General features: G+C 37.1%; 1 protein-coding gene across 1 annotated transcript in view; it reads right to left on the bottom strand.

Annotated features, from left to right (window-relative positions):
• The window catches only part of LOC128986035 (WD repeat-containing protein 76-like), a 56,381-nt gene that overhangs the window by 9,339 nt on the left and 30,695 nt on the right, over positions 1 to 16,347 (bottom strand). The window contains exons 7-8 of the mRNA XM_054406124.1: positions 13,603 to 13,763; positions 4,980 to 5,064 (exon numbers count right to left, since the gene is read on the bottom strand). Of these exons, the coding sequence (XP_054262099.1) occupies positions 4,980 to 5,064; positions 13,603 to 13,763 (246 nt within the window). The remainder of the gene's footprint in view (positions 1 to 4,979; positions 5,065 to 13,602; positions 13,764 to 16,347) is intronic.

Raw genomic sequence — 16,347 nt, 5'->3', positions numbered from 1 at the left:
AGTGGTACCATCGCTCAGCTGACTTGGTCCTCAGGTCTACCACCCCCACATCCCCTGTACCTGTCACATACATTACACATACACATAGAGCTGGTGAGGAAGTACTGAGGTTTGGTAGGGTGTATGTGGATAGTGCGCACTGACCGTGGGTGACAGTGGTACCATTGCTCAGCTGACTTGGTCCTCAGGTCTACCACCCCCACATCCCCTGTACCTGTCACATACATCACACATACACATAGAGCTGGTGAGGAAGTACTGAGGTTTGGTAGGGTGTATGTGGATAGTGCGCACTGACCGAGGGTGACAGTGGTACCATCGCTCAGCTGACTTGGTCCTCAGGTCTACCACCCCCACATCCCCTGTACCTGTCACATACATTACACATACACATAGAGCTGGTGAGGAAGTACTGAGGTTTGGTAGGGTGTATGTGGATAGTGCGCACTGACCGAGGGTGACAGTGGTACCATCGCTCAGCTGACTTGGTCCTCAGGTCTACCACCCCCACATCCCCTGTACCTGTCACATACATTACACATACACATAGAGCTGGTGAGGAAGTACTGAGGTTTGGTAGGGTGTATGTGGATAGTGCGCACTGACCGTGGGTGACAGTGGTACCATTGCTCAGCTGACTTGGTCCTCATGTCTACCACCCCCACATCCCCTGTACCTGTCACATACATTACACACACACATAGAGCTGGTGAGGAAGTACTGAGGTTTGGTAGGGTGTATGTGGATAGTGCGCACTGACCGAGGGTGACAGTGGTACCATTGCTCAGCTGACTTGGTCCTCAGGTCTACCACCCCCACATCCCCTGTACTTGTAACATACATTACACACACACATAGAGCTGGTGAGGAAGTACTGAGGTTTGGTAGGGTGTATGTGGATAGTGCGCACTGACCGAGGGTAACAGTAGTACCATTGCTCAGCTGACTTGGTCCTCAGGTCTACCACCCCCACATCCCCTGTACTTGTAACATACATTACACACACACATAGAGCTGGTGAGGAAGTACTGAGGTTTGGTAGGGTGTATGTGGATAGTGCGCACTGACCGAGGGTGACAGTGGTACCATTGCTCAGCTGACTTGGTCCTCAGGTCTACCACCCCCACATCCCCTGTACCTGTCACATACATCACACATACACATAGAGCTGGTGAGGAAGTACTGAGGTTTGGTAGGGTGTATGTGGATAGTGCGCACTGACCGAGGGTGACAGTGGTACCATTGCTCAGCTGACTTGGTCCTCAGGTCTACCACCCCCACATCCCCTGTACCTGTCACATACATTACACATACACATAGAGCTGGTGAGGAAGTACTGAGGTTTGGTAGGGTGTATGTGGATAGTGCGCACTGACCGAGGGTGACAGTGGTACCATTGCTCAGCTGACTTGGTCCTCAGGTCTACCACCTCCACATCCCCTGTACCTGTCACATACATTACACACACACATAGAGCTGGTGAGGAAGTACTGAGGTTTGGTAGGGTGTATGTGGATAGTGCGCACTGACCGTGGGTGACAGTGGTACCATTGCTCAGCTGACTTGGTCCTCAGGTCTACCACCTCCACATCCCCTGTACCTGTCACATACATTACACACACACATAGAGCTGGTGAGGAAGTACTGAGGTTTGGTAGGGTGTATGTGGATAGTGCGCACTGACCGAGGGTGACAGTGGTACCATTGCTCAGCTGACTTGGTCCTCAGGTCTACCACCCCCACATCCCCTGTACCTGTCACATACATTACACATACACATAGAGCTGGTGAGGAAGTACTGAGGTTTGGTAGGGTGTATTTGGATAGTGCGCACTGACCGAGGGTAACAGTGGTACCATCGCTCAGCTGACTTGGTCCTCAGGTCTACCACCCCCACATCCCCTGTACCTGTCACATACATTACACATACACATAGAGCTGGTAAGGAAGTACTGAGGTTTGGTAGGGTGTATGTGGATAGTGCGCACTGACCGAGGGTGACAGTGGTACCATTGCTCAGCTGACTTGGTCCTCAGGTCTACCACCCCCACATCCCCTGTACCTGTCACATACATCACACATACACATAGAGCTGGTGAGGAAGTACTGAGGTTTAGTAGGGTGTATGTGGATAGTGTGCACTGACCGAGGTAGACAGTGGTATCATAACTCAGCTGACTTGGTCCTCAGGTCTACCACCCCCACATCCCCTGTACCTGTCACATACATCACACATACACATAGAGCTGGTGAGGAAGTACTGAGGTTTGGTAGGGTGTATGTGGATAGTGTGCACTGACCGAGGTAGACAGTGGTATCATCGCTCAGCTGACTTGGTCCTCAGGTCTACCACCCCCACATCCCCTGTACTTGTAACATACATTACACATACACATAGAGCTGGTGAGGAAGTACTGAGGTTTGGTAGGGTGTATGTGGATAGTGTGCACTGACCGAGGGTGACAGTGGTACCATTGCTCAGCTGACTTGGTCCTCAGGTCTACCACCCCCACATCCCCTGTACCTGTCACATACATCACACATACACATAGAGCTGGTGAGGAAGTACTGAGGTTTGGTAGGGTGTATGTGGATAGTGTGCACTGACTGAGGTAGACAGTGGTACCATTGCTCAGCTGACTTGGTCCTCAGGTCTACCACCCCCACATCCCCTGTACCTGTAACATACATTACACATACACATAGAGCTGGTGAGGAAGTACTGAGGTTTGGTAGGGTGTATGTGGATAGTGCGCACTGACCGAGGGTGACAGTGGTACCATTGCTCAGCTGACTTGGTCCTCAGGTCTACCACCCCCACATCCCCTGTACCTGTCACATACATCACACATACACATAGAGCTGGTGAGGAAGTACTGAGGTTTGGTAGGGTGTATGTGGATAGTGTGCACTGACCGAGGGTGACAGTGGTATCATCGCTCAGCTGACTTGGTCCTCAGGTCTACCACCCCCACATCCCCTGTACCTGTCACATACATTACACATACACATAGAGCTGGTGAGGAAGTACTGAGGTTTAGTAGGGTGTATGTGGATAGTGTGCACTGACCGAGGTAGACAGTGGTATCATCGCTCAGCTGACTTGGTCCTCAGGTCTACCACCCCCACATCCCCTGTACCTGTCACATACATTACACATACACATAGAGCTGGTGAGGAAGTACTGAGGTTTAGTAGGGTGTATGTGGATAGTGTGCACTGACCGAGGTAGACAGTGGTATCATCGCTCAGCTGACTTGGTCCTCAGGTCTACCACCCCCACATCCCCTGTACCTGTCACATACATTACACATACACATAGAGCTGGTGAGGAAGTACTGAGGTTTAGTAGGGTGTATGTGGATAGTGTGCACTGACCGAGGTAGACAGTGGTATCATCGCTCAGCTGACTTGGTCCTCAGGTCTACCACCCCCACATCCCCTGTACCTGTCACATACATTACACATACACATAGAGCTGGTGAGGAAGTACTGAGGTTTGGTAGGGTGTATGTGGATAGTGCGCACTGACCGAGGGTGACAGTGGTACCATTGCTCAGCTGACTTGGTCCTCAGGTCTACCACCCCCACATCCCCTGTACTTGTAACATGCATTGCAAAATGTATACAGTGAACAACCAGTATCACAGTAACTTACAGTGAAGGGTATGAGGTTGAAATGAATTTTAAATTTTCTCGGTTTATGAATTTGTTTAACCTATTCGTATTGGTATATCCAAATTGCACTACCTGATTACAAACGGGAATTATTTTATTTGCTCTTTTAGCGATTTACACAACTATCATTTCCTTATTTGTTATTTTTGGTCTTAATCTTGATCTTGATCTTATGAGGATTTTAAGACTATTCACAACTATCCATATACTGGTCTATTTCACTCAATCGTAAACAAGACACAGTTGCAGTATTTTTACACAAAATATAACCTCAAATCTCTCACTGGTTGTTTACAAATATTTTTTCCCAAAACACATAAGGCAACCAAAGAAACTGAAAATACACACAATAATTATTGCAGATGAACATGAAAATTGACTATTGACACAACAAGTGCTGCAATCCCTCGGAATAAAGTCAAACTAATAGCTATGTCCCAGATAGTAACAGTTCCGCATAGGAATGCCAGAGCGCATTAGCAGTGCGGCGGAAATGTTCCGTCTAAGTATGCTAAACATAGACATCTAGTTGATGCAGCAATAAAGTCCCTGAACTAATCTGAAATATGAGGAGTCACACACAGTATTTAGAATAATAATTATTAAAATAGAACTAGAAATCTTATCTAAAGAAAGAGTGCGTAATAACAATGAGCATTAAAAATGAAAAAGATTTTACCCTTATTTACTTTTTCAATACAATGTAATAGAAAACTATAGTTTAAGTATGGATAGACAGTCCCAAACCTTCTGAAATTATTGGTAAAAACATCTTAATTAACAGCTGTGTCTAAGGAATACACAGTCGGCCTTAGTCACTAACAAGACTACAAGATCGCGCCACTCATCCTACACTCATCTCCATTCATACTTGGCTTAAAATACCTACTATGTATGGTCGCCATTTCATTGAACAGTATTAACAGTATTATCTTCCAGATCTTGGACGGGATTATATTTAATACAGCGATTTCTCAGTGATCGCGAGTGATGATGATGATGATGTCTTTTTGATAGCAAGAGATGTTCACAAATTTGACGATGATGATGTCCCATTCAAAGATAGTAATAAAGTGGCACGATTACGGATTATAGTCATGACATCAAATTAATAAAACAAATAATTTTGGTTGTCATCACTGCCACTTACACAAGATTTTTTAAACAAGCCAAAATTTTCCTAGTTGCATGGGAGGGAAAATCCTGTCCCAAAGAAAAGAAAGAAAACAAAATCCTTTCCTATCCCAAACTTTAAGCATTGACTAAGTAAAACATTATTCAAAAAGTTACGCCGTACTTACCATGAGCAACTAATAAATTATTTGAATCCAGCTGAGTATGCCAGGTGAGGTGACACATGCTTGATTTTTCATCAGTTTGGTAAACCTGAAAAAATACACATCTCCTTAGTAATATGACTACTTTTATATGTGAAGACAAAATGGCATTTTCTAAATGTACTTGCATGAAATAATAATAATATAACGATATAATGTCTAGATTTAACATTTTATATAGTGCTATATTTCTATTTTATTTTGTTTAGTTTTATTTAGTTACTTTACAAATATTTTGTTAATGTTAGAAAGCATACAAATAAAATCAATTTGCATTAGAGAATTTTTTTCTCAGTCGGAGAATTAGAGAATTCTTTGTGGAGTAAGACTAAGATATCTGGCGACGCAGTGAACCTGCAGACTAAGGGAATTTCCATTAGTTGTGGTAAACGAGCGACAGAGACAACCGACTGCATGTGCTGACTCTCCCATAAATCTATTTGTACTGCTAAGCCGCCAAGATAGGTGCGCTGGACAGCACCTAGCAACCGACTGCTCGTGTGAACGGATCCATATGCCTCTCTGGTCCGCTTCACAGCAGCTTGTCACTGTCGGCTATGTCATGGCGGCGTTACAACTTTAAAAGTTGGTCTTGTGAACCAGGCTTTAGACATTTTTCAGTGATAGCAGTTATTGTGGGTTTTATGGGACTAGGTCACATCGAGCCAAAAAAGTAATTGTATAGATCAAACTGTCAACTACATCTACATTTTCAATAATTAGCAAAAAAAAAATAATGTCTAATGAATGTTTTCAAGCTCTGCCAAATGGGTTAGGTTAGGTAGGTCATTTCTTTTTGAGCTAATCCTAGAATTGCCTAATATAAGTTTAAATGTAGTTAGTGTATTACTAGCTGTGTGCCGTTCTACGCACGGGGATCTTATAATAGTCAGTTGAAACCTTCTTATATTAATAACAGCAGTTGGTTTGCATATTTTCAGATATGCTGGCAAAACTATCTGACAGTTCAAGCCAAAATATATGCTTCACAATTAAATGTCATTTGGATCGTGTTGGTCCATATGTTAAATCCAATGATTAAACTAAAAAATGCTTTATAGATCCATGAGGCATAGCCCTAAGGTAGGCCTATAATTGAAAGTTACTTTCCACAATGGTTAAACGTATTTAAAGTACTACCTCAACCTCATTATTTAACACTTTATTCCGGTTGACAATTTCATTATCAAAGGTGCTCTTGTCCATTCCGTGAAACACTGAGAAATAAGGACATTAATGCGTTAACAAAAGACATAGGTAGACACAAAAATAAAGAATTTAATCAAGGAATTTGCTACCCTTTAAGCATAACACAATACATATAAAATTAGTATTTGAAGTCTTTGTTAATGTCATCAAATTTTATCATAACAATTTATATTTGCTTAGACCAAAGATGACCTGAAATGCTGTTGAAATGACGGCTTACTATGTGAAATGAAGTACATAGAAGATTTTTTTTTTTTTTTACTCTCCGAGTGTTATGTGTCCTAAATAAAATCGACACATTACACACTTTGTATAGTGTTTTGTGTCGATTTTTCGACTCACAAACACTGTTTACGGCAAAGGCTCTATGACTGACAAAATCGGATTGAACTGGATCAAGTTAGGTATCATTTTATTTGGCAGATTCTAAGCTTTCTCCCGAGGTCTGTCTCTAAGCGCTTTTTTTTCTCGAGCCGATCATAATTGTAGCAGACAGCTGACGTGCGTATTTGTAAACAGCTTGGTTAACCTCGCACCGATGACTGATGTGTTTTTTATCATTGTTTTAGTGTTAAAAATCAAAAGTAGTGATATATGTGGTGCATTATGAGAAGATTTAAGTGATTTTGAAGGGCTGGTTGATGATCCTGAAGAAGTAGGTAGTGATATTGATGTAAATTATCAGCCAGATTCCTAGCTATGGTTAGGCTATGCATTCTTAGCTAAACGATATGTACCGAAATATGTTTTTTGCCCATAACTTATTTATTTGCAAATCTACTTCCTTATATTATTATATTTTTGGAATCCTCATAAAATTCTGAACAAAGTGGCTATTTTAAAATATTTGTAGACCTATAAATTATAACAATTTATTAAGTGCAAACATAAATGTTTTCATTTATTTTATAATTTTTGAGAAATGTTAACCCCACAAAAATTGTTGAACATTTTTTTTGTAATGTTTTATATGTTACATTGAAGCCCATATTTTCCAAACAAAATGATATATAAAACAGTATACTTTACATTGTTTTTAAGTTTCTAAGATACATTTTAATAAAACCTTGCAATTGCGCAATAAATGGGCGAGCATTAAGACCAAAACTAGAGACACTTGGAGGGTTAAAAGAGGTTGGCGGCCTTTTAACCTTGCATTTGCCCGTCCACATAGTCTACAAATTTAATCAAATCTTTTTATTGTCTTTCAGCTCTACAAAAGCAATTGACATTGTCAAATGCCCAGACAGCACACTTTATCCCAGGGACATCCCATAGTAGTCCCATATGTCCTGAGAATGTCTCGGGATATGTACGCTATCCTCAGGATATCCCGCAAAATCCCGGGACGAGTACGAAATCCACAGGATATCCTACAATATACCGTAATGTCCCGGGATTTGTAAGTTAACTTTAGGATATCCTGTAAAGTCCCGGGATATGTCCAGAATGTAAATGCCATAGGATATCCCAGAATGTCCCATGACATCCCGGGACATGTACAAAATCCACTGGATATCCTGTAATGTCCCGGTAACAAACTGAAGAAAAAAAATACTACCACTGATGAAATGTACATCTAAATTTAAATGTTCAACAAGGCCAATATATAATAATTTGTTTTTTTCACTAGCGCTTTCAGAAACTTGGTTTCCATCTTCAGGCTGTGTTTACAGTAGTACAAAGTAAATATTTACTTAATAAATTAATTTCAAACAAAGTTAAAACAGATGATTTAAAGGATATTGGAAAAATAAAAAATAATATTAGAAAAATTAATCTTTTGAATTTTGGATATATTACAGTGTGTTTCTTGATGTAATTATTTTCAGTAATTCCGAATTTATAATTGGGCCGTCTTCATTATTTAACAAATAATTTTGGTCTGTTTTTTTTTTTTCTAAAAATAAGATTCCCACGCATTAAGATGTTGAGGTTTTATAATTTGTTTTAAAAGTTTAAGGTTTCCCAGATTGAAAATATGTCTTAATAATACTGTGGCTAGCAAGGGCTGACTTAACTTTACTGACATATTACTACCACTGAGTTCAGAAAAACTAGAGTTCTATCATAGTTGTGTGAAATGTGAATTGAATTCTAACTTTAAATTAATAAAACAACCAAAAATAATTTTAATCATATAACAATCAATTATAACAGTGCTAATCTAATGGTAATTAAATAATCTATATTCAAATACCAGTATCCTCTCCAACTACCAGAAAAACAATTCAACTACTTGAGGCCTAAACAGATTAACAGAATCATATTATATACTGTAGTATCAAAAATATTTTAAGTATTGCGACCATTGCAACTGTCGGCTACTCTTTCACCACTTGAAAACACCCATAATCATCAAGCGCAGATAGCTCAGGAGGTAAGGTAAGAGGCTCATAAGGCAAAGGTACCAGGTTCGAGACCCATCTGTGCCAAAAACTTTTTTCTCCTTTTTTCTTCAAAATTTGTGTTTATTAACTATTTAATCAATTAACTAAACTTATAATTAAGCTTTTCATACTAAATCTATATTATTTTGTGTTTTTTATGTTCAGGCCCAGACCACACTTTATCCCAGGGACATCCCATAGTAGTCCCATATGTCCTGAGAATGTCCCGAGGACTACCCTGGGATGACCTCGGATGTTCCACGGATATGCGTGTGAGCTTATCCGTAGGACATCCCCGGGCGGGGACATTACGCATTCCTGTGGATATCCTGGGATATCCCAGGTTGACCATAGGACCACTATGGGATATCTTGAATATCCTGTCGCAATATCCGTGGGATGTCCTGAGGAGAAAGTGTGCTGTCTGGGTGGCATCTTATCATTAAAGCATTAAACATAGTCATAGAATAAATAACAGGAAGCTTGATCTTAAATAAATTATTTAAAAACTTATATCTAAAACCTCCAAGGACAAGAACTTATCTACAGAGTAAAAACATTTTAATTTTAACCATGATTCAAGGACTGTTTTGAATTTTTTTATTGGAATCGTTACTGCAGAAGGGGGTAATTTATTAAAAAATTGTATACTATGATATTTGTAGCTATTGTGTGTAAGTGTAAGTCTTGTAAGTGGTAAGTTGAGATGATGGCTATTTCTTGTGTAATGTTTATGTATGTCAGTCTCAGATCGGATGCTATACTGGTCTATACTCTCTTTTACGTATAATAAGCAATTTAAAATGTATAAAGATGGAAGGGTTAGGATATTTAGGGCCTTAAAATCTGCTTTGCAATCTTCCCTGGGCATTGTTCCTCTAATGCACCTGACTGCTTTCCTTTGCCATTTGAAAACGGTTTTGGCTCCTACAGAGTTACCCCATAAGAGAACACCATATTGTAGGTGAGAATGGAAAAATGCGTAGTAACAATTTAGAATAATTTGTTCACTTACATTGTTCTTTAATTTGTTAAATAAAAATACAGTTCTAGCCAATTTACTACATAAAAAGTTTGTATGCTCAATCCAATTCAGCTTCTGATCAATATGGATTCCTAGCAATTTTACTGATCTATTGTCATTAGAATTTATTCTAAGGTTAAAATGAATTTCTTCTGTTTTTGAGTTGTTAATCCTTAATTCATTTCCCCGAAACCACTCTTCAGCCAACTTTAACACCCCATCCCGTTCTTCAAGTCCTTTGTTCAGATTTTGACCACTTGTGAGGAATGTATTATCATCAGCATAAAGAGTGGTTTTACAGGGAACAAAACAAGGCAAATCATTAATAAAAACAATAAAAAGTAGAGGCCCAAGGACTGATCCTTGAGGTATGCCAATTTTGATTTTTAACATATTAGATCTTGAATTATTTACCTGCACCAGCTGGAAACGGTTCACTAAATATGAGCTTAACAGATTTAATGATTTTTCAACTACTCCGTAAAAAGCCAATTTTTAATAAGAATTTCATGAGAGACTGAGTCAAAAGCTTTAGCCAAATCAATTAATGTTGCAGACATATTAATTTTACCATCACAACCGTTAAAAATATCTGTGATTATATTTTCCAAGGCCTTGATTGTGGACAAATTTGATCTAAAACCAAACTGACTATCACAGAACAAGTTATTTTTTTCAAAATATGAATAAATTTGTTGGTGTAGACAGTGTTCTAATATTTTAGAAAGAATTGGGATTATAGATATCGGTCTGTAATTATTTGGATCAGTTTTTTCCCCTTTTTTGAAGATTGGTATTGTAACTGATATTTTAAGACATTCTGGAAAAATTTCTTGTTCAATCATCATATTATATAGAATGGTAAGTGGATATATCAAAAGAGGGCCTATCTTTTTGATTACATAATTGGAGAAGCCATAATAGTCTTCAGCCTTAGAACTACTTAGTCTATTAATGGACTCTATAATATTTAATTGGGAGATTGGTGACCATTGGAATTTAGTATCAACCTTTCTTGAAGCTGAGAGTAGAGCAATAGGGTCCCTTGCACTTTGTCTGTTAAGTGAACTGTTATTATGGTAAACAAGCAGAATTTACAAAACTATAATTTAAAAACATTTATATCAACTGGAACAGAATTTTCCATCTTAGAATCATTGATTTCATTCTTTATTACATTCCAAGCAGCCCTAACTTTATTTTTTGAATTTGCAATGCACTCATCATTAACCTTGCGCTTAGACAATTTTATTTCATGTCTATAAATTTTTCTCAGTCTTAAATAATTTAATCTATTTTGTTCACTCAAGTGAGACTTGTCCTTATATATGAGAAGCATTATTCTTATCCTTTGGAGGCGATCAGTGTACCACTTAGAGCTATGTTGAAATACTTGCTTGATATTGTCTTTATTGTTTAATTTAGTAACAATGGGACAGTTTGATTCAAAAATTAATTTTAAATTGTTAATAAAATAATCAAAACATGCATTTATATTATTATTAAAGGGATATAATTCATATGACCAGTCAACCATATTTAAATAATTTTGAAATGAATTAATAGCTTTGTCACTTAATATACGAAATTTAACCTCTTTCCTGCTCTTATTGAAAAAACTACTCATCTTTAACAATAATCCATCATGATCAGATAGACCTAAGTTAATACAATCAAAAGTAAAGTCTGTGTTTGTTAAGTTACTAATTATATTGTCTAGACATGCTTCATATCTAGTCGGTTTTGAGTTGTGACAACAACAATTAAATGACTACAGATCTGTGCGTGGAACGTATCCAGCAAAGCAAGGGGTGAGCCGGTACAGTACAAAGGTGAACTGTACTGATAAAAGTTAGTGGCAGTGACCAGGATCCGAACCCACGACACTCCTGCCTTGGGCCCGAAGTGCGCGACGCTACCGACTGAGCCACCATTTAGATTGGTAATTTAGAATTAAAATTACCAAAATAGGCTACTAACTATTGATACATAAACAACAATTCATGATGGTTTGCTCGACAAATGTTTTACTCAAATCGGTTATCATTTTCTTAGCATACCTGGTAAGCTAAGATTTTGGAATCCAGACAGAAAAATCAAAACTTATACAGTTAAGACATCAATTAAATTGAATACGACTCTAATAAATAAGGTGCAACACCAACGATAACTAATTTGTAAATTACAGTGATGTGTTGGTACGTAAAAATGATTCTTGCAGCTACCAACGGTTCTAAGTAAAAGAACCAGTACCAAAAACCAACGTTTACAGTTTAGAACTAATAGTACATCCGACCAATTAAATGCAATCTAGTCCCGAGGTTATTGATCTCTTGGTTTTGGATTTTCTAGTAAAAAGTTACAACCCTATGTAAACTTATCGTGTCAGTTTGAAAAAAAAACCAAACAACTTTTTGTTATTTAATAAATTACGTATTCTTTAAACAATGATTAGTATATCTTTAACATTAGAAGGAAATGTGACAAAAATCACACAATGTCGGGTTTTTGAACATTTGTAATTTTATTTCTTAAGTAGGTAAGCCATGTTCTATGGAAAAGTACCGGTATCAAGGATCATTGTAGAAAAGGTTGTTATGAATAATTGGGTAGGCGTACGTACCCAAGAGATGGGCTATGGGCCTATTGGCTGTATATGTTCCAGCGATTGCATCACACGGTGAGTAGAAACAGAAAGTGACACATTTTAAAAGCGAGTTAGTATCATCCATACACCTCTGTTACAATCACCCACTGCAGTTGTGATTTTTTACTTTACACTTTACACAACCGCCATTGAAGCGCTGTCAATGAGTGGAAAACTTGTTTGTAAGCTATTGGCGACGATCATAGTGAATTCCCTTTTTTTTATAGTGTCCCTGCCCTATACAACACTAATAATTCAAGGTCTTCTTTCTGGTTATCAAAACTCAAGAACAATTTTATACACAAAGAATTTTTGGTTCCTGACCTAGATGATGCCTAGTTATTTAATTTTTATTTACGGTTACACTATAATATTGCACTTGCGATTAATTAAATCTGTTATGTAAGAAAAACGTTTTTACTCTCACTTGGTTGGGATTTGCTTCAAATCGTGATGGTTGCGGTATTTGTAAACAACATTACAGTAGAACTCCGATTATCCGAATCAATAGGGACCAAACCCCATTCGGATAATCAAAAATTCGGATAATCGGAGTTTTACCGTAATTTTGGGAATTTTAAAGAAAAATCCTAATTTTCGGTACTAAGTGAACTTTTAATTAATAATAATTTAAATCAGAACATTTTTACAGTTTACAATGCTCATAGTACAAGTGTTCTATACATGTTATTAAGTCAATAGTGTTCCATCAAAGTCCAAAATTGGCTAAATGTGTTTAATAACAATTCTTTGAGATTTTGCAAAACTTATTACTGTAGCTTTACGTTTTTAAAATTGTTGAAATAAGCGATTCGGATAATTGGAGATTCGGTTAATTGGAGTTCGGATAATTGGAGTTCGGATAATTGGAGTTCTACTGTATTTGTAAACATATCAGTGACAGCTAGAAAAAATAATCTTGATACGAACAGCTGTTCGTTATTTCATAGATGGTTATGTGATAAAAATTTAATGAAAATGTGACAAAAATCGCACAAAACTGCATTTTTGACTATCCGTCATTTTATTTACAAAGTAGTGAGGCCATATTTTAATGGCTAAAGACGCTCTCTCCAATCCAGTGAATACACTAAATTGACTTGGATCTTGATAGGTACTCCCGCTTTCATGGAGAAGATAGCGTAAAATGCCACCTTGGGTGTTACAGACAGAAATAGAGATAAGACTTGTCTATGCTCCTTTAATGTATAAAACGTAAAAATAACCTAAACAATTTAATTCTGAGCAATGTACAGACAAAATTCAAATTTTATTTATATAGATTATGATAAAAAAATAATAAGAGACCATACAGACCAGGTCAATAGTGGATCTGTTGATATTTGCACAACGAACTGTTCCGTCAAAACTTGTAGTGAACAACTCAGAAGGGTTGTTGTGAGAGACTGACACGCAATTGACAGGACGCATGTGAGGAGTGAACTGGACAACCTGACTGTTGTTTACATCCCACAATCCTGCCAACATAAGAAAAAGTTATATCATCGGGGACTAATGATGATTGGGCATTATTTTAACAACACATTTGAAACACAATCAAAGTCAATAAGTTAAATATTCTGAAGAGTAGAGTAAAATCTATGCTATACAGGGTGGTAATAAAGTCCGAAGACAGTTAAATGTTTTCTAAATGACAACAGATAAATCAATAAGATTTGGTACATCAACACCACACCTAAAAATCTACTTTTTTAAAGAAATATCAATTTTCTGTCATATCGCCCTGCAAGGAGTCAGAAGGAAATCTTAAATAGAGGCATAGGTTGACATGTACATCAAATTAAAGGTCTTTACCAGCAGAATATAATGCCACAAATTTGAACTCAAACGGACAACCGAGCCAAGAATGACAGTTGTTCAAAGATTCATTTAATTTGCATTGCTATTATACGCTTACTCCTCAGGGGGCACAGCCCTAGGAATCGGAAGAACATTTTTAACGTAAGCATAGGTCAATATGCACATCAAATTAAGGGTCTTCACTATTAGATTACAATGCCGTAAATTCAAGCTCAAAAGAACGCCTGAGTAAAAAATGACAGTCGTTCAAAGATTCAAAATGGCAGATTCAAGAAATCTTTGAACGGCTGCCATTTTGCGCAGGATCAACCTTTTGAAGAGCGGTTTGCAACATTGTATTCTACTAAAAAAAGACCTTTCATTTGATGTGCATATTGACCTATGCTTCCATTTAAGATTTTCTTCCGACTCCTTGTCCTTGTTGTTGTTTTGACTCCTTTGGGCCGTCCCTCTGAAGAGTCATTGGATCACTGAATATGTGTTAAAATAAAGTTTTATGCTCTGTAACTTTGTACCAAGTATTGTAGCTCTATCTACATTATTTTTTTTATATTTAACTGTCTTCGGACTTTATTACCGCCCTGTATATAATTCAGTTTCAAAAATCTTTTTACAACTAAATCTAGAGTTCTACTGGACTGATTTTATTAATTAATGGGTCGTTGGAAAGCTTAATTTGTGTAGATTTACAAATAATTATGAAAGTTTGATTTAGTCATGATTTATGGTAAAAAAAAACATGAATTCCATAAGAAATACATTGAAAACGGTGTTCTTCACACTTTTCATTTGTGTGCGACTTTTGACTGCCTTTTTTGAGTAGGTATTCAAATGGAAGCTGGCATTTCACTGAAGGTTCTTAGGTCAAAATTACCTGCTTTTGGGTAATCTTTTGGAGAACGGAAAGTAGGACAACGTAATTAGAATTGAGTAAATATATCTAAAACTAAATTCCATATCAAAGACATAATCAAATTTATGTTTTCTGATTGAGTGATACAGTATCTTGAACTTAACTGATTAAAACTATCAATATCTCAAATGAAAACCTTTATTTCTAGAAATATTTTAAGACCAAGGGTATTACATTACATATAAAATGACTTAAATAAAAATAGAGTTGCGTATCATTGATTGCAGATAAGTACAAAAACGATTATAATTATTGTTGATTCATGATTCAGCAGGGTGCTTTAGGTAGTCCGATCTTAATAATCAATAGCTCAAATGAAAGCTGGTATTTCACTAAAGGTTTTTAGACCAAAACATATAGGGTAATGTAATTAGAGCTGCTGGAATACATCTTTAATCGAAGTAAAAAAAATCAAATATATATTTTTGTCTTGTACGGTAATACATTTAGATAAATTAATGATGATACTTGATGAAAAATATGTGCTTGCATAGCTTTAGTTTAAGGCAAAAATTATGAAAATCGGTCGGGTAGAAGAGCCAAACGAACTTGAAAAAAACCAAATTGAACTCCCATAAGAAATGTACAGGGTCTGTGCATGGATCTAAATATACGTTAAAATGAATACCGATGCTTAATGGCAAATCTGTGGTGCGTAAATACCATTAGCTTAAGGCCAAAATTGTGAAAATCGGTCGGGTAGAAGAGCTAACCCGACTCGGAAAAAAAACAATAGATGAAAATAATTGGTTAACATTTTTTTTTTTTTAGAGGTTTGCCCACCCACACCCACATAGACTACAGATCTGTGCGTGGAACATATCCAGCTAAGCAAGGGGTGAGCCGGTAGGCCTACAGTACAAAGGTGAACTGTACTGATAAAAACTGTACTGATTATACATAATCTAATCATACGAAACATGTGTTAATAATTAATTGAACAGCTTATTATTATATTGTTATTTAATTGATTTTTCTTTGATTGAATGTTGTTGTTAACAATTTGCATTTGTGTCTAAAGTGTGTTCCTTATGTTAAGTGTGTGATTCTAATGTTATGTGCTTAATCTGTATGTACCATTAATATTAAAAGTAAAGTGGTGTATGGATTTCATAACCAAAATTTTACAAGAGACCGTTGTATTTAACCACAACGGGCTCTTTTGATAGTTATACATATAACTAATAAATTATTTATAATATCAATTTAATTTTACTTTGGAGAATAATTAGGATGGACAATCAAACCTCAAACAGTTAATTTTATTCTAGTTTGTAAGATGTATAAACAAGTTGGCTTGGTTGACTAAAATTACCAACTGAACATAT

Source organism: Macrosteles quadrilineatus, unplaced genomic scaffold, assembly GCF_028750875.1.
Source record: "Macrosteles quadrilineatus isolate MER2022 unplaced genomic scaffold, UCM_ALF_1.0 Scaffold_1__1_contigs__length_201487025, whole genome shotgun sequence".
NCBI classification, from domain to species: Eukaryota; Metazoa; Arthropoda; class Insecta; order Hemiptera; family Cicadellidae; genus Macrosteles; species Macrosteles quadrilineatus.
Note: the sequence above shows the minus strand (reverse complement) of the source record. Positions and strands in the feature narration are given on the sequence as shown.